Source organism: Grammomys surdaster, unplaced genomic scaffold, assembly GCF_004785775.1.
Source record: "Grammomys surdaster isolate TR1022 unplaced genomic scaffold, NIH_TR_1.0 126450, whole genome shotgun sequence".
Taxonomy (NCBI): Eukaryota; Metazoa; Chordata; class Mammalia; order Rodentia; family Muridae; genus Grammomys; species Grammomys surdaster.
In genome coordinates, this window is record NW_021621242.1 from 1 (window position 1) to 18,899 (window position 18,899).

The 18,899-nt window shown below is 44.9% G+C and overlaps 1 protein-coding gene across 1 annotated transcript; it reads right to left on the reverse strand.

The window, feature by feature from the left end:
- Positions 1-3,129: 3,129 nt before the first annotated feature.
- On the reverse strand, positions 3,130-17,395 carry LOC114614714 (nuclear RNA export factor 2-like). Its single transcript, XM_028760331.1, has 21 exons — positions 17,353-17,395; positions 12,548-12,701; positions 12,162-12,312; positions 11,802-11,885; positions 11,583-11,687; positions 11,392-11,472; positions 11,184-11,253; positions 10,952-11,040; positions 10,738-10,845; positions 10,464-10,573; positions 9,004-9,040; positions 8,514-8,582; positions 8,372-8,427; positions 8,128-8,235; positions 7,934-7,992; positions 7,703-7,818; positions 7,570-7,612; positions 6,923-6,995; positions 6,270-6,452; positions 3,307-3,367; positions 3,130-3,177 (listed from the first exon to the last, which is right to left on the reverse strand). Exons 1-21 carry the CDS (start codon positions 17,393-17,395, stop codon positions 3,130-3,132), a joined length of 1,848 nt encoding a protein of 615 aa, XP_028616164.1.
- Positions 17,396-18,899: the final 1,504 nt, after the last annotated feature.

Sequence of the window (18,899 nt, forward strand, 5' to 3'; positions counted from 1 at the left end):
GATATCTGATGACAGAACTAGGAAAAGCGCCTGAGATCCTTGCTCCATGTCCTGTGTGAGAAGCCAGAGGGAGAGGAATAAACCCACAGTAGGGTCTTTCCTGACTAGATGAAATTCTCTTCAGGACTAGTATACTCACTGACCAAGGAGATGCAGGGGCGTGGGTCCATTTGATTTGGACTGTGCAGGCCGAGAACTCAGCCCTTTCTGGGAGGGGTGTGCGAAAGTGTACCCATGGGATCATATATCCTAGCAAGGCCCAAGTAGAGGCAGGCCAAGAACTCAGCCCTTTCTCAGAGGGGTGTGCTAAAATGTACCCATGGGATCATATATCCTAGCAGGGCCCAAGTAGAGTTCAGAGCATAGTGCCATGAAGGAACCAGTGTTTGTAGAATCAGAGGTGCATTTAGGAAACCTTCAGGGAGACAGAGCTATGTGTCTGGGATCTCAGCTTCTAGCACAATACAAGGACACAGAAGGTGAAAAAAAGACTCAGTTTTAGAAGAGATGAATCAATTCTGTCATCACTGCTGGATCTGCTGAGTCTGTACATCCCACATCAAGTGGGTATTTTCTGGGTAATTCTGTTGTTGTCTGTGAGGGGCTGATTGAGCTGGGAAGGCTTCACGGAGGTGGCAGGGAGGATGGAGATTGCATGATGTTTTAGGCAGTGCTGATAGACTCTAGAAGCACTTGGGAGATGGGCCCATAACCATGCCTGTGTGGTATTATCTTAATTACATTAATTCATGTGGGAAGAATCATCTTAACTGTAAGCATCAGTTTGTGCCTCCAGATTCTTGCCTTTTTTTCCTGCCCTGACTTCCCTGGATGGTGAAGTAGAAGCTATAAGATGAAAATAACTATTCCTCCACACTTTGCTTTTGGTCACAGTGTTGTGTCACCACAATAAAAATCCAAACTAAGACATCAGATTTCCTACACGTTTGTTGGCTTTAGCTGTTCTCTGTAACAATGGTTCAAGACTCCATAATCCCTCAATCTCCCATATTCCATGTGTGAACAACAGTGGTGCATGTGTGACTCTGCCACATTTTGCTGCTACCTCAGAATAGAGTCATCTCCTTGGATCAGTTACATCCTGCATTACTTTTCACTTGCTGCAATAAAGAACATGACCAAAAGCAACTTTAGGAAGAAAGGGTTTATTTTGGCAAACAGTTCCAGGAGGATCAAGTCTGTCAACTTATAAAAGGCATGGCATGGTGCCAAAGTAGTAAACTGGTTGATCACATATTCATCCATAAACAGGAAGCAGAGGGGAAGAACAGGAATGGAGTGAGGCTATAAACCTTCAATACCAGTGGCATATTGTTTCTACCTCCTAAAAGTTCCATAACCTCCCCCTGTCAGAAGCCATGTAGGAAATGCTATGGCATGCAAATGAGTTTCCTGGAGATGGCCCGCTGTTTTACGTGGCTATGATGGGTGCACTCTGAAGAGTCACAGCCCCTGATACTTTGTCCCAGGATTGCTTCTCAGTGCTGATATGCATTTCCTGCCACTATGACATAGCTTAATGATTCCTGGGCATCATCTCACCCTACTGGGCAAATTTCCTGCAGATCAAGATGAACTCTCATGTAGTGATGCTGTAAAGATGAATTGATGATTTCATAATTCCTGATAGTGATTTTGTAGAATTCCTAAATTAATACAAGTAATCTCAAGCTCTCTATAGAATAAAAGCTGTAAAAAGAGCTCTGTAAACTTTCAGGTGTCAAGGGCTAATTCCACGAGAAAAGGAAAGCAGGCTTGGAACAAATTTACGATCAAGGAAAACATTCCTTCTAGGTTAGGAATGAAGCCACTGTCTGGTAACTAAAGGTCATAAACTAGGAATGGGCAATTTATTGTAGGTGCAAGGACAGAAAGTAAATGATGGAGTACTCTACTTATACAAGATTTCAAAATAACAAGGCACGAGGCAGATGATTTGTCTCTTGACAAAACCATGCTAACCTATGACGTAAAATGATTGCTTTAAACTTATAATGAAGATATGGGGCTAGCGAACAAATAATGAATGCATCAGCTTCTGGCCCCTGAATATCTAGAGAGATTTAAATTGCCAGAAGTCACTAGCTTCTGGCCCCCAGAACATAAGAGGGAGTTAATGGTTCACCTATCTGCGCCCCACCTCAGTACCTGATGGCCGTGGGCCAGACCCTGGCACTCCCCCAGTGTCAATAGCTAAGGAATCAAGTGTTCGAGTACATGAACCATCACATTCTGCCCCTGCATCTCATATGTTCATGGCTGTCTCATGAGGCAAAGCACACTTGCAATTAGTACAACTTCAAAAGGCCCAATAGTCTTTAATGCTCTTAATAGTGTTCAAAAGTCCAAATTCCACTGTCTCTTTGAGACTCAAGGTGGTCTTTTAATTTTAACACTCTGTAAAATCAAAAATAAGCTACACACTTCCAACAAACACTGACATGGAGCATACCAAAAAAGGGGACTGAGGTTATCATGAGCAAAGACTGAACCAAAGCAAGACCAAAACACAGCAAGATAAACACACCAATTCCTGTAGCCCTAAGCCTGGTTCTGGAGCTTCAGCTTCAAGGGCCTTAGATGACTCTGACCCTTCAGCTTTTGCTGTCCATAAAACACATCTCCCCCCGCCCCTCTCTCTGGCTTGCTGTACTCCCTGTATGCAGCTAACCTTGATAACTAAGCATTCAAACAAATAAGCCTATGGGGACATTCTTATTCAAACCGCCACAGTGTCCATAGAAGCAAGCCCTGTAAACCTGCTTCAGGATTCCTAGGAATGAATGTTGTAAAAGTGGATGTGTGGGGAGTGGAGGCGGGGGGGTGGGGAGATGCAAGGTGGGAGCTTTCAGTCCTAGCCTCTCCGGATCACGACTGCAGGCAAAGAAGAATCCAGGGCACAATGCTCAAAGTAACTTTTATTGTGAAAATAAGCACGCATTTCTCAAGAGAAATACACAGAGCAAGTTAACTAGGTGGGGGATGGTCTATATTGCCTAGCCTACATGTTAACTTTGGCCTTGTGGTCAGCCAGGCTTATAGCTGGGGTCATAGGCAAGAAAAAGAAACAAGAGTGTGGACAAGAGGAAGACATCCAGCAGTGTGTTTTTAAGTCATTTGTTTGATGAAGAATTCCTTTGGGATCTTGCTCTTGGTCTGGAACAATGGAATTAGGATGTCAGATGTGCCCAGTGCCCTGAGTTCCATCCCCTGGTCACCTAGACTCCATCTTGCTGAATGCTCAGAGACAACCCATCTGTTACCCATTTGATTCCCAGACCTCACCTGGAGCATAGTGAAGACTTCAGCAGCTCTGCCATAGTCCCACTTGTTGTCCTCAAGGCACCTGAGGTGAGAGAAGGACAGATGACCTCCAATACTACTGCAGGAAAGAAGCATTGGCTGCAAATGCCACCACATAACCTATGCTACTCATTATTCTGGGACATGTATGTGTCAGATTTAGCACCATAATAGTAGTGGGGAAAGACATGGTAGAATCTAGAAGAAACATAAGAATCAAAGCAGAAACATCAGAGTATTCCTATGAGCAGCGAAAAGTAATATCCATCCTGTACCTCTTTTTAAAGAGAAGCTTAAGAAAATAAGAAGTGGAAATTAAAAAGAAAATTCTCCCCCATAGTTTTAAAATTAAGATGTATGACAGATCTCAGGATGTTTACTATTTCAAGTGCACATCTCTCAGTCATTTTCTAGTATATTCACAAGACTCTCTGACAACCCCAACCAATTCCAAAACTGCTCTTTTGCTGCAAAAGAAAACTAACAGCTGGAGCTCAGTCCCTACTCTCCCATGTCACCCAGTGACTGGCAACTTCTACTGTGCTTTCAATTGCTACCAATTTTCCCATCCTAAATATTTTTAATAAATGATCTTAAACAAATAAAATGGTCTTAGGTGACAGGCTTCATTCACTTAGTCCAATTATTTCCAAGTTTCACCATGTCAGACCACATGTAGAGTCCGTGTTCACTTTTATGACTGAACAGTATCCTACTGTGATATATACTATGTTTATTTATTCATTCATCTTGGAGAAAACAGTTGAGATGTTTGCCAACACAACTATAAATAACAGTGCTATAAACATACAAGCTTTGGACTAAGTACTTTTTTGTTCTTTGTAGCTTATACTTCGTAGTGGGATGAGTAGGCCATGTGACAACTCCATGTTTAACATTTTGAGGAATGATATGACAGATCCCACCCCCACCCACACTCCCAATCTCACTCTCTTCCTCCTTGTCCCACTATTTTTATCTCTGTCTTCCTCTCTATCTCTGTCTGTCTGTCTCTCTCTCTCTCTCTCTCTCTTTCTCTCTCTGTGTGTGTCTGCGTATGTGATTTAGTAATCTAAGCATCTCTTAATCCAACAAAGGTAACACTCAAGATGAACCATGACATTCTCATTTATATTTCTCTAATGACTAAAAATGAAGAGAAAAAAATTACGTACTTGCTGACCACACCATATGTTCTTCAGAGAAACAAGTGTCTGTTCAAATCTGTTTCCCACTCTCAGTTGTGTTGTTTGCCTTTTTGCTGTTGTTTACTACGTGTTCTTCCTGTGTTCTTATCTGATATGTGCTCTGCATGTCTTTCTCTCCTTCTGTCACGTGTCTTTGCACTTCCCTGACAAGTGTAATGCACTAATTTGCAATAGAGTCCAATTTGTCAGCTTTTCATTAGCTGCTTGAGGTTTTCCTGTCACAGACACTACTTGGCTGACTAATTCAAGGCCATAAAGATTTATATCAATGTTTTGTTCTTTGGGCATTGTAGTTGGGATAACACTTATTTTTGGATCTCCAGTCTACGCATGGCCAGTGTTTGCACAGGGTATGTGGATGTGTGTAGGGAGTCAAAATTCCCTGTATTTGAAGTGAGCATCCAGTTCTCTCAGTACCCTATGTTCAAAAGATACTACTAGTCTCTGTGGAAATATGATAGTGGGACGATCTTGTTAATAAGTAACTAACTGGCCATCAGTGTGAGTGGTAATAATACTGTGAGTACCTAACAATCCTGTGGCACTGATGAAAGCACCACATAGTCTTACTCAATGTAGCGTTGCAGCTAGGTTTAAAACTTTTGACTTTGTTCTTTACATTCAGTGTCATTTGGGGCAATGCAGGTCCTACTGCATTTTCACATGGAGTTTAGGGTCTCCTTATCAACTGAAAACAGTTTAAATTTAAAGTTATTTTATGTACATATGGATGTTTTGCCTGTGTGCATACCTATGCATCATTAGCCTGCCAGTACCCACCAAAGCCATAAAAGGGTGTTGGATCCTTTGGAACTACAATGACAGTCATCTGTGAAAAACTGTGTTGCTGGTGGGAACTGAAGCCAGGTCCTCAGGAAAAGTACCCAGTGCCCTTAAGTACTGAGTCAAATCTTTAGACCCTCTCTTTCAATTCTTGCAAAGAAACCATTTGATACTTTGAGTAGAATTTCAAGGAAAGTGAAGATTCCTCTGGACAGCATTGGCATTGCCATATCTGTGAACATGGAAATTCCTTTCCCATTATTTGGGTCATCTTTAATTTTTTAAGACATATTTTTCAGATGTGAGAGTATGAGCTGCATGCATACATCAGGGGCTAGATGTGTGTGTGTGTGTGTGTGTGTGTGTGTGTGTGTGTGTGTGTGTTGGGGGATGAGCACACGCAGACACCTGTCCCCATGAGCACAATGGTGCATGTGTGGAGGTCACAGGGCCATCCATGTGCTGTGTGGTCCAGACACTTGTACAGGAAAGCAATTTTACACACTGCCACATTCTCTGCTCTCTTTAATTACATTTTTGCTGAAGTGTTTTTACTCGTTTGGTTGCTGTTCTAAATAGTCTTGCTTTTCTAAATTCACTCTTTGGCTATTTATGGCAAGTATACAGAAGTGTAATTGACTTCCATACATTAATCTTACATCCTGAACTGTGCTAAGCTTGCTTATTAGTTTTAGGAGTTTAATGTAATACATTCCTTTGGATTTTTCAAGTGGAATGTAATGCCATTTGAGACATGAACTATCTTTCAAACTTCTTTACCTACACTATTGCAAAATGATAATCTTTTTTTTTTCAGTGTGCCCCCACCTCATTTTTTAAAGGGAAGATGTAAAATATAAATAGTTTGTTTTTCACATGTTGTGTAGGATTCCATTATTCTTTTCCGACCCCAGCCCCACTCCAATCCTGCCCACATTTATAGCACAAACTTACTTCTGAGCCCATTCAAGTTTCATCCCCGACTGGGTGGAGAAAGCCTGCACCATTCTTTGCTGCTCTTGAGAAAGGACAAGCTTGACGCTGGAGCATGATGTGGGCGAAGGTGTGGCAAAGGCACCTTGGGTCTCCTCAGGGCTTGGATTCCTCACAAAAAGTTGGTCATTCACAATACAGAGGCTGGAGGAAAATCAGTCCCTGAGACAACTGGACGGGTAGACACTCCATTTACACCCCCGCTGCCCAGACAGGATCCTCTTTAACCCCTGATACTTACCAACTGGATTCCTCCTATGTGCCTGCTCAGTCTGCCTAGTGAAATTCTTTACTAGTACCCAGAGAACACTACCCCTACCTCCTTCGAGGGAGGGATTGTCTACCAGCTTCATTGGGTTTGGAGACTTAACCCCCATACATTTCGCCTACACAGAGGGAAAGAACCTTGTTACCCTCATTTCCATTTTTTTTTTTTTTGGATGAAAAATCAGAGTCTCCTGAAGAGATCAGTTAATTGGACCAAGGTGATGGTGACTGTTAGGGTCAGGAAGAAAGCTGGTATTCCAACTCTGGAGGCCCTCATCTTAACTGGTAAGCTACACTGCTCCTTGGATCCACCTCTTTCAAATTTCCACCCACAATACTGCACTCACTTTGAACTCTTGCCATGGATAGCAATGAAGATCCTCATGAAGGCACGAATACATTCCTTGGAGCTGTCCTCCACTTTGTGGACAAGAAAAATAAAGCATCCTTACTACAGTTACACACATTTTGCACCCTCACAAAACATTCCTCAGTCAGGGCCTTAGGCTGAAAGGGCCTAGGACCACTCAACTATTGGCTTGGAGTCATGGGTCTGTGGTGGAAATGGGAGGCAGGCGGGGGCAACAAGGAGAATAATCCACTCGTATTGATGGGTCTCCGGCCATATTCTGGACCCTGAGAAAAATAACTTCCAATGTTCACTTGGGCTCTGATTCACATCTGTCTGGGGTGGAGGGTAATCAGCACCATGGCATATGGGGAGATGCAGAGGCTAAGCAAGTGGCCCAAAGTCACAGAGTAAGGATCTGGAATGAGAGCCAACAAACCCTGCAGCCCATGTGCTCTCCCTGACAGAAGATAGATAGAAGCTGTGCAAGAGACAGGCACAGACCTCGGTGAGACTAGGATGGTCTGCAGGCAGGAGAGCACACGGGAAGGCACATAATGAGGGGAGCTGGGTGAATTCTCAGAGATGCACATCCAGGTCAGGAAGCAATAAGGTACCTGGAGAGGGGATTCTACAAGCACTCACCTTCCTTGAACAACCCACTAACAGAGAAGCAGAGTGTTGTTTCCTGAAAGGGAAGAAGGCGCAGACAAGCTTAGGGTCCTGCCTACTTTCTAACCTTGGAGAAACATGCCTCAGGGCAGAAGCTATTACTCACCATCTGGAAACAGATGTTCACTTGGAAAGAGCTGAAGGCATGCACGGTTTTGGGCAACGCCCTCAGATAGTCCACAATGTCTTGTTTTGTGTACTTCAGCAGCTGCCTCTGAACGTCTACTGAGGAGTGAAAAAAAACAAAGTCTATTACGCTCTGTGATAACCTCCTTCACACCCGAGTTCTACCAGGTCTACCCTGGACTCTACCAGGTCTTCCTCAGCACACACTTACGGAGCTCCTTGGAATTCTTCATATCCTTTTCATCCTTGAAGTACCCACACATGCTATTCCTAGAAGAAAAGAGTTCTAGGGGAGGGGCCCAGCCAGCGCAGATGCTTCCTGGGAGTCAGTTCTGTCTACTTGGTGCTGGGAGTGGGAGGTGGATTCACACTGCTCCAGAACAGAGCATGAAGTGTGATACTCACAGATCTGGATCACTGGGGTTGAAGGGAATGGTCAGGGAGAAGCAGGCCTGGTCATGATAAATGTTCAGGAGATCCTGTCGCTCTTCAGAGTCGTAGATCAAGTAATACCTATGGAGTGTGAAAGTGTGTAGAAGGAGCTATTTCAGTGGTCTGGACCCCAGAAGTGACCTAAAAAGGCCTCTGAGACAATCTGTACTAAGGTGGCCCAACGACTTCCCTTCCTCAAGGTTCCATGCACACTTACTCTTGCAGGAATTGCTCTACTTGATTCTTGATCACCTCAGAACCCTTAAAGATGTCCTAGAATACAAAGCCATTTTAGACAATGCATCTACTAAAAGGTTCACAAGCAACAGCATAAATCTCTCTTGGTCCTTCTTCCCCACCTTGCAGGGCTTCGTTAACTGGTGTTCTCCACTGTCCATTACAGTTGGGGGTGATAATTTCCTGCCATCCTGAGGAGAAGAAGAGGAGGAGTCTGGAATGCATGCCAGGGAAGTATCCCTGTATACCGGTGGAGATGAAGAGACCCAAGGGGGTAACCCTGAGTCAGAGACCAGGTGTAAAGTGGCTAGAAAATTCCCTGGGCTATGAGATTATAGTGGGTGTCTGAATTATGGGGTACAGTAAACATATATGTAAAACATATATGGTTTTGTTTCTGTGTGTGGGTCTATGTGGGTCATGTGGTTTGTTTGTGTGTATAATTATGGAACAACATTCAGGTTATTTTTTTTCCTTTAGAATCCATGTCGTTGCAAATGAACAGCTATCTCAGGCATACACATTATCTAGGCAAGATACAAATGGGCTGGGATTAAGTGTGGAGTTTAATCATGTGAGGAAGAAGAAACAGTGATGACGGCAGTAACATACCAGGCATGACAACTCTGGAAAACAATCCAGGACTGCACTGTTCAAAAACAAAAGCCACAGAAATGATTGACAATTCAGATTTGGCCAGTATTTCACTCGTGCTCCTATTCCACCATTGGTTTTCCCTCCCGTTCTCTTTCAGCCCAGTCCTCACTGCCAGACCCCTGGATAGCTTCTACCTACATCACACTGGCCCCCTCTCCAGGGTCACAAGAAACCACATTGAGAGGCCAGCCTCCAGGGCTTCCCCCACTCCCTGTCTCCTTCCTCTTTCTCAGTCTCCACAGAAGGTCCTGTCGCTTTGAAAGGTGTGCAGGATTCTTCGAGATGCTGAGATGAAGGTGGGGGAGTCAGGAATCAGGATGGAGAAAGGAGACGGCAGTAGGGTGGTAGATAGTGACAGAAAGGGAGTGAAGGAGCAAGGGAGATTTATGAGAGACCAGGGAGAAGAGGAAAGGACACAGAGGACGCAATGCAAAGGGAATGAGAAGGTGCTCTGTCTGGTGTGGTGGAGTGGGATACCACGGGAGAAAGGGGATCACCTACTGCTGTGCTTTCCTTCACATGTGCCTGGCTAGCCCAGGGACCCAAAGCAGCAATTAAAACATGCAAGCTACTGAGGCTGCCATGAAGACCCATAGTACTCTCTGAGTGAGCTGGGGACTAAGAGCTTCGCTGTAGGCAAGAACCATTTTCTAGAAGCTGAAGAAGTGATAGGTGAGTGTCCAAATCAGCATGCGATGGCTGGGCTATGGGCTTCTCCAAAGAATCAAGTTGCTTGTTTCAGGCTACCCAAGGCTCCTCTGATATGCTAGGTAGGATGACGAGCAAAGAAGGTTGGTCCATAGGTAGGTAGAGAAGGAAGGAGGGATGGAGGCTTCTAGAAAGCCAGGGGCTTCTTTCTCTTCAACCTCTTCTGCCTTCTCCCTTCCCCTCCTGTTCCAGGAAGCCTTCAGCTTCCCAGTTATGGCCCACTCCTGGATCTCTGATCTAGAAAGCAGAGGACCTCCGATCCAAAGGAAGACAGAGATCCCAGCAGTAGTCTAGGGGACATGATATCCACGTCAGCATCACCCAGGACCTCAGCCCTCTGCTGTGGCAGGACAACCTCTAGAGCATCCTGGGGTAGATGAGGGGACCATTCAGGAACAAGATCGGAAGGAAGGCTCCTTGTAGGACTGGGAAGGAGGCCTGGTGCTGTTGTGAGATGCTCAGGAGGGCCTTCTGGAGGAGGCTGAAAACTCACACAAGTGAAACACAACCCATGCTAGATGAGGTGGGGCAGACAGGACAGTCGCAAAGGAAGCCCATGACCAAAACCCAGGGTACAGAGACAGGGGAGAGAGCAGGCCCTGTGGTCCTCCCAGAAGACCAGGGCTGCCTCCTCCCACAGAGAGTCTCTCAGGCCACCAGGGGACTATGGTATCCATGAGGGGAAGGAGGTGTTAGCAGGTGTGTACCTTACATAGGAAGAATAGTCTCGGAAAGTGCTGCACAAGGGATTCCCTTCTAGCCATAGCTGTTCTAGCTTCAGCCCTTTCATCTTCTCCAACTCCCATGCTGTTCTTAGCTGAGAAAAATGGGAGAGAAACGGTAAAGGTGTTCTGGGCAAAGACAGAAGTTCAGAACCCATATCTCCCTGCTGCTACTTGAGGTTCGATTTGCCTGTCTAATGCTGTCAAGTACCATATAATGCACTACTATCCATCCTTAACCCCAATCTATTCTTCTCACCATGTTTTTGGAGAGGTTCAGGATCTTGAGTTGAGGTGCCATCTTTACCACATCAAACAGGCTATCTAACTGGAACAGTTTGTTGCTGCTCAAGTTCAAGGATAACAGCTTTGGGGAGCAAAAGTTAGAGTGATCTTTACTGTTGACAGCCTTGAAGACATACTTGCCCCGCACCCCATCCTTTCTAGCCCTCCACACAAACATCAATCAATACCTCAGGAAAATCCTCTTGGATGATCTGAAGGGTGGCAGCCATGCAGCTTCTTCGATTCAGAATCATGTCTATGTTGTGATTCACCAAGTCTTCGGGAAGAGGAGAGAAAGGAATTAGAAGGTAGAGAGGAGTCTGTCTGAACCATCCTCAGCACAGTCCCCTGTCCTCATCTATACCACATAACTTCTTCCTAGGGTGATCTGTGATCCACAAATAGCTCTGTCAGCCATACCTGGGTCAAAGCGAAGCTTTTTGAGGCACAGAGCATGCTGGGAAACATCATATCTTTTCCTCATGGTCAGCTGCAGAGACACAGATGGAAAGGGTGGCTCTGTGGTGTTGTGAGTTGTGGTTTTTGGAACATCATGGACTTGGGGGGGAGGGTAGGGAAGACTTGGGTCTGGGAAGTGAACACACACAACACCTTCAGACTGCTTTACCTTCAGCTGCTCCATTTGTTCTCTTGTGAGCTTATTCTGCACAGAGTAGGGTGCAACTGAGGTATTGACAAAAATAGGTATCTGTGGGGAGGAGAGACATAGTGAACACCAGGAACTCTAATCCCAAAGATAATGCTCCCATTCCATAGCATGTGTCAGGGCTAGGTACAGAGAAGACTTCCAGCACACACCTTCTGAAAGTCCTCACTACATATCTTGTAGCTGATATCCTTCAATGCAGAGGCAATGCTAGCATCCTGGACAAAGAACTGGATCCGGTGTTTGTCACAATGGAACTACACAGAGGGGAGAGCAGAAGTGAAAGTGTCAGAGGCCACTGACCCCTCCTGAGCCTGGCCTCCCAGTCAATCCTCCAAACCATCCAAGCCGGCTTCACCATCCTCTCTTACATCCACTGGTGTGAAGGGCACGCTGCAAAGGCTGTGAACTGAATTCATTAGATGTGTCTTGTCATACTTTCTCCCACATGGAATCTAAATTTACAAGTAAGGAACAGGAGAGAAGAGAGACACCATGGAACCTTGGAGGACAGCAGACATACTCTGAATCTTCTTTCCTGACCTTCTACAAAGAACTTCCACATGACCTCTGACAGGATTCCTTGTTTTGTGCCAAACACAGATCTAGATCCACGAGCTCTCCACACAGTAAGTCTTCTCCCTCCAGGTAACTGACTTCTCTTACTCACTGTGATCTTCCTTCTCTTGGATTTCAGAAAAGTCTAATGTAAATGTCACCAAGACACTCACCGTGATCTTGAACCAGCTCCCCAGTGTTTCATCTTCTGGGCACTGCCCTACTTCTCTCTTATGAAATTTGTCGTCTCTCCACACTGTGACATGGATTTGGTCCTCTGCATGCTCTTCCTCCCTACTCTTACGTCGCCCAGCATAAGGTTTGCTACAAAAGGGAGAGGAAGTGTCAGTAAATGCTAAGAAACTCTTGTATGCATCCACCCTCCTACCACTAGTAACACAGATACAGTTATGATTTATCAGCCTCCATTCCACATCTATAGAGCAACAGATCTCCAGTTTCCCAGTGACAGGAGACAACAAGGGAAGAGGAGGTGAAGGAATTGCCCAGTCCCAGGGACTGTTAGCTACTATACTAACTAGGCTGCCTGGTAACTTACTGTCTTACTGATGGGTTCCAGAGAACAGCTCTCGTCTCCAGATTTCCACCATCACCGCGGGCTCTTGAAGGCAGAATCGCACGCCCACTATGCTCATAATGAGCAGTCCTCCTGCCAGTATAGTCCAGGGGAGAGCCCCTGTCTTTCCTTCTTCCTAGAATAACACAGTTTTTACCATAATATTATGAAATTGGAAACAATGCAAGTTTGGAAGACAAAATCAGTGATCTATCTGCCACATACGACATCAGTGGGAAGGAGACACCATGAGGGGGTTATTAAAATCCCAGTTTACCCCCCCTCAAAGGAACAATCTCGAAAACCCAGTGGGCAAACCCCTGGCACAGTCACAGAACACAGCTTACAAGAAGGGGCCATTTTGGCCCTTTTAAACACAGTAGAGTAGGATTTGTGATATATTTGGCCCATGGTGTAGACCAAACACAAAGCTCGTACTAGGAGACTGACCTGGCCTGGCCTTGTCCTGGGATTATCTAATTTAGCAGCCACACAATGGCTGGGAGTCCTACTCTCCCCATCTCACTGCAACATCCAATCATTTATTGAACTGACGGCTACAGTTGACAAACTGTAAAACTTCCTTGTTGCTGATATCCAAGCTTTACTGGCAGTGGAGACTAAGACAGTAGCCCGGTAACCTGTCACCAAATTACCTGATTATCTTCCACAACGCTCGCGTTTGAGCTATTCAAATCACATGTCTTCTCTGTCTGGCCTACAATACTTTCAAGTACAGAGGACTAACCTTCCTAAACCCCACACTTTCATTACAAAGATCTGAAACAAAAACCGGAGTGGTGAGTGTCAGACACAATTTCCAATTGTACTGTGATTTGGCTGTAGTGATTCCTGGTCTGAGTTCATTACAAGTCACAGAAATTACTGTTTGGGATTGCACATCTGCTAAGTGTCAAGGCCTGCTCCACAAGCTTGAAATTCTCTGTGTTCACAATTGCTTCCAGGCAACTGAGAGTTAAGCCAGTGTATGCTTGTTCTTTGGTGAGGCATTCTGTTTATACCATTTAGATCATGCAATACAGGAAGCATTGCGAGCATAGAGAATCTTCAAGCTTGTGGGCAGTTTGTTGGGCAATGCAGCCCTAGTTATGTTGGTGAAGGTGTCTGTAGTATATGCCTATACCTATTCACATCCTGGAGTTGTTTCCCCACCCCATCCCCCTCTCCAATTTAAACCCTCCCACAAAGCTTTCCTGCTGAACATCTGATTTGGCAGTGGGTGGCAGACTTGAAATGCTTTCTGTTTTCTGTTTGTTTGCCATCGTATTCTATCTTTTGAAATAAAAATAGCCTCCTGTCTGTCCCCCTTGGGTACTCTCAACAACGGCATTTTGTACTGTCAATCAGCATGTGCTAGCAGCAAGTGATGTTGGTGTATTTGCCGTGGGGTGGATATGAATGCTAGGAGAGACCAACCTTTTCACACATCTCAGTGTGAAAGGTTCTCTAGGTTTGTAAGTTGTAGATTGTGTTCTGCCATTATTCCACTTTGCCTCAAAACAGGTGTATGGATAAAAATTAGCTAACTGAGAGTCCACTCATAACAAACTGATGATGAGTACAGCCCAGATGAACACTACTGGAGACTCCAGGGCTTCCATCACGTGACCCACTATCAGGAGCTTTCTGTCACACACTACAATGCTTTCCCTGTGCCAGCACTGGCACTGGAAATGAATCAAAAGGTGAATAGACTCTTTGGGGTAGGCCTTCAGATCAATGGGCCTGCTGTTTTTGTTCCACAGGCTACATCTAACTGCTAAGGAAATTCTCCTGGATCTGCCTTCAAAATCCCACCACAGCCTAACTCGTCTCACCTTTGCCCTTGCCAGGTCTCCAAAAGAGTATCCTGCATTACTCCAAAGCTACTTTTGTTTGTTTTCTTTTTCCAGGCTCACCCAGACACTGTCTTCCACACAACAGGAAGAGTGTTTTCGTTTTGTAAGGCAAGTGTCAAATCTTGCCTATCCCACTGGTCAAAGTTCTGCAACTAGATTGCAGCCCATCTGTTAAAGACCTGTGAGTCCATGATATCCAACCAAAACAAAGCAAAATAAAAAATAGCAACTAAAGACAACGTTATAGGTGGCATTAGGTAAATGTTATCAAACCAAATCATTTTCTTAAAAGTTCAAAAAGCAAAGGAAAACATCAGGTTTTTAAGTTGGAGATGAGGCAGGGACAGGAGACCGCTCAGTAGAGACAAAAGGCAGTCTGTCATATTCCTGGGAGCCTGAAACTATGTATCTCACCTGTGACTCCAGAAAGACTTGAGAACCGTAGTGGACTGAAGTAAACAGCAGACAGTGAGAAACCCAATAAAAGTCCAGAAGTTCTAGATGCATGGTGTCCATGTATGGAATAGGACGATTCTGAACCATTGTGTGGAACTCAAGATTACTTCCAAAACACTTCTACCATGGAATGGGATAAATTTGAGCTGCCTAATGACCACAGTTCCTTATCCCATCTTCTGCAAGGCCCTCTAATGGTGAATCACAGAATACAGAGCACGTAAATCGAACAGCTGCAGAGACACTCTACGGAAAGGGACACTGAGGACAAAGTACACATTGGTGCCCATCCACTTATGGAATGCCCTGGTACCCTACACCTGGCTAGTGTTGATGCCACCAGAGTCAAAAGTGATAGTAATAGTATTTTAAAAAGCAGTTATGTGCCAGAGACAGTCCAATCGTTAGGAGCACTTGCTTCTTTTGCAGAGGACTTGGGCTCAGTTCCCAGCACTCATATCAGTAAACGGCAGCTCCAGGGATTCTGACACCGTCTTTTGCCTCTAATGACACCTGCAAGCACGTGGTACACACAGAGACAAACAGGCAGGCAGGCAGTCATACATGGGTATGCATCAATAAAAATGAATGAATGGAAATTTTAAAATATTTGATAAATTGATTTACTTATTCTCGGGCTTTGCCAGGATTTAATTGTTCTTCCAACACCAAAAGAGCAATGAACCTCTTTCAGGATGCCATGAGTGTTCCTCAGTCCCTGCTTGTTCTAAATTCTGAATTCTGTCTCCAGTACTGCCCAGTCTGCTGATGACAGGCAGCTCTGCTACAGTAGGGTAAGAATACAGAGATAGGCAGACCAACATTTGAGCCACAGCAACAACCCCTTGGTATAGGGCACAATGAAGACTTTTCACCTCCTCATGAAAGTCTCATGAGAATTGCACCCAGTGTTGTCTCAAACCTGAGACAGAATTGAAGTGCTTATTTAACATATCAAAGCAGACATTGGCTACCAGGTTCTCCCAGCATTCCTCAGTCCCTACGTGCTACAGTACCCTCCTGGCTAGAATACCCTACCCCCTACCCCAAAGTTCTCCAGCTCAGGCTCTGGGATGTCCTCTTCCCAGTTGCCATTCCTTATATAAGTCAGTCACTTTGGTTATCCGCCCTCTTTTGGTCTACACTTTACCTTCCTGGACTCTTGATCTGGCTCTCTGGTACCCCCTGCCCTTCCTTCAGAGGCTCAAGATAATGTGCACTCTGGACTCTCCCAGATGTCCCTGCCCCTGGTTATGTTCTCCCTTTTATTTACCATAAACATTCTCCTCCACCATACCTAGGAGCAGTCATGTCCTTCCTCCTTTATTTCTTTTATTCATTCACCCAGGAATCCCTTTTGCATCATGCATATTCAGCTCAAGGATGCTGGGTGATTGTCCTAGAATGTTTCATCCTCCAACGTGGTAGAATCAGAGTTTTATATGCCTCCGATTATTCTACCTCACTGGTCACCTCCCATCAAGTGCTCTTGTATTGACTGAACCCTTTCTCTACTGAGGGTAAATGTTCTCATTTCCTGGACATACTTTCTGCAGCAGAGAGAGATGAGGCTTTGTGCTAGTCACACCTGTACATGAGAACTGGGTGTCTGAGCCTTGGATAAGCGGGAGTACTCTTGAACCCTAAGGTGCATGTATGAATATATGGATTCTGATACATATGATGCCCTTGTACAGAACACTAAGCTTAGTACACTAAGGTAATCACTACTTTAAGCAGCCAGCTTCCTATGAGTCACCGTTGTCTTTCTAACTTTAAAGATAACTGCTATTTCACTATCAAGGGTCACACATGGTTGCAGAGGAGTTAATCTCAAAGCCAGGAATCTATTTGCTTTTCTATTTGCAGAGACTACTGTTATGTCTGTAAGCTGAATCCTAGACACTTTGTATTGCTAGTCTTTTTTCCTGGCTTGTCGATGACAACCACTCTTTTCTCCTCCTCTTCTTCAGGTTTTGTGTCCTGAGTGTGCTTGACTGTTTGATCATGCCTTTGCCAGTCTGCATTCTTTATGTACTTTAGTACTTCAATTACTCTCATCCTCAGCCAAGAATCGAGATTAACTGTCAAGAGACTTAGAGGGTTTAGTTTATAACTGTTCTGGAAAGACATTTGGCCCCTTGATATATTAGTCCAGTAAACATGTTCAAATAATCAGTATGTATCTTCTCATACAACCTCATATTTTCAACCTTTTCAATGAGTGAGTTAATGACAAACAGAAAAATTACAGTTATTATACATATATCCCACTGTCCTTAGTAAACACCAGACATGAATCAAATGGGTAGAGGAATAGATTTATGCCATCTCAAAATATGTTCAGAAAACATTAGTACACCAGGGACTCCTTGAAAAGAAATCCATTGCCAGTGAATGGGGGAGACCTGAGAGCTACATTTTGCTGTGAGCATACTAAGCACAGACATAGCAGTGTAGAGGTGTCTTTACCTGAGTATCTGAAGGGCCCGTAATTCTTTTCATTAGAGCTCATCTTTCTTGTCTCTTGGCCTTTGTAGTCTTCTGACCACGCCTAGAAATAGAGAAGTAGGAGGAAAATAGATTACTTAAATTCTGTCATACAAGATGCCACTTCAGTCTCCTGGAAAGTACGTTTCTCATCCCCAGGAAGGAAAGCACCGTGTTGCTCCTTACTTAGCTTTACTCATTTACTGTCACCTTCACAATGGCCTGAAGGCATCCCTTAAGATTTGGGACTTCAATGGGAGAAAATGTATGTACTCCTGCTGCTACTGGATGTCCCAGGCTGGTTGTGGTACCCAAGGGGGACTTCCCCTTCTCAGAGGAGAAAGCAAGGGAGTAATGGGAGGAGGAGAGATTTGTGAGGGTGGGGCTGAGAGGAGAGAGGAGTGAGGGGGCTGCGATTAAGGATGTAAAGTGAATAGCATGTTCTTTGTGACTCAGGAAAAGGGAGGCTGCAACAAGGAATCTAAGGAACAAAACTTAGTATAGAAGATGGAAATCTCAGTGTGTTTCTGACCTCAGGAGAGCTTGAACATACGAGAGTGGATGTCCTTCTGCCAACTGCCCCCCCTGAAGCCTGAAGAATTTCAAGTTAAGGAATTCAGAGTATCTACTTTGTTCCTAGGTTGACAAGTTTGTTGAAACCTCAAACTTCACAAAAGTCCCCTCTCTCCTTTGCCTGCTTTCCCTCGTCTGATCATTTCCTGCTTCCTGATAGCTGCCCATTCCAGAGGAAGTGCTGGAGAAGAAAAGTTGTCAGAGCACAGCAGCAAACCGAGTGGCTTCAGGGAAATGAAGAAGGCATTCAGAAATCAACTCTGTGAGAACTGGCTAATAGCAAGGCTCTGATATCCTTGAAAGAAACAGGCCCGATAAGAAATGGCCCAGATGACTAAGAGAGGAGGGAGGGGCGTGATCTTGCTATGGAACAGAAAGAAAAATCTAGCAGGGCGATGACAACAGGCAGGTTGACCAGGAAGGGGAGGGTGGTCCTTACTCTCATTTAAGAGTCATGTCCTGCAGAGAGGAATGTCAGTCGTTAAACCCTCCTGGTTGCTGCTCATTCTTAATCCCCCTGTCCAGCTCCACCTATTTGCCCTTGTTGCACCTCTTATGAGTCCAAGATCAGATGAAGACTTCCCAAACCCCTTGTTCTGGGTCAGGCTTTTCAATGTTTGTCCACCACCAGAAAGTCCTCTGACACCTCTATGAAAAGCCCTCTCCTCACACTCCCTGTTCTATACAGCAGCTACTTGGTGACACCTTAAAGCCGCCACCCCACCCCCCTGCCGCTGTGCCCTGAGTAAAATCCCAGAGAGCAGCTGGTGGGCCTCCTACCAGAAAAGTGGTCTTGGACAGTCAGCAGGCAGTACCTTAATGCTTCCTGGAAAAGTAGGGAGTCTGAGCCAGAGTCTGATCAAGCTCTGTCCTTAGTGAGAACAAGGAAAACTCCGAAGGCCTTCCGTGGGTGGAGGCTCTGTGAGGCTCACAGCAAACACAGAAAGGGCCTAGCT

Coding starts and splice junctions, on each gene's coding strand:
- LOC114614714 (XM_028760331.1), bottom strand. CDS start 17,395: ATGAGCTCTAATGAAAAGAATTACGGGCCCTTCAGATACTCAG. Junction 7,993..8,127: donor AACCCCAGTGATCCAGATCT/GTGAGTATCACA, acceptor CTTTTCTTCTAG/GAATAGCATGTGTGGGTACT. Junction 7,613..7,702: donor TGAACATCTGTTTCCAGATG/GTGAGTAATAGC, acceptor CTTCCCTTTCAG/GAAACAACACTCTGCTTCTC.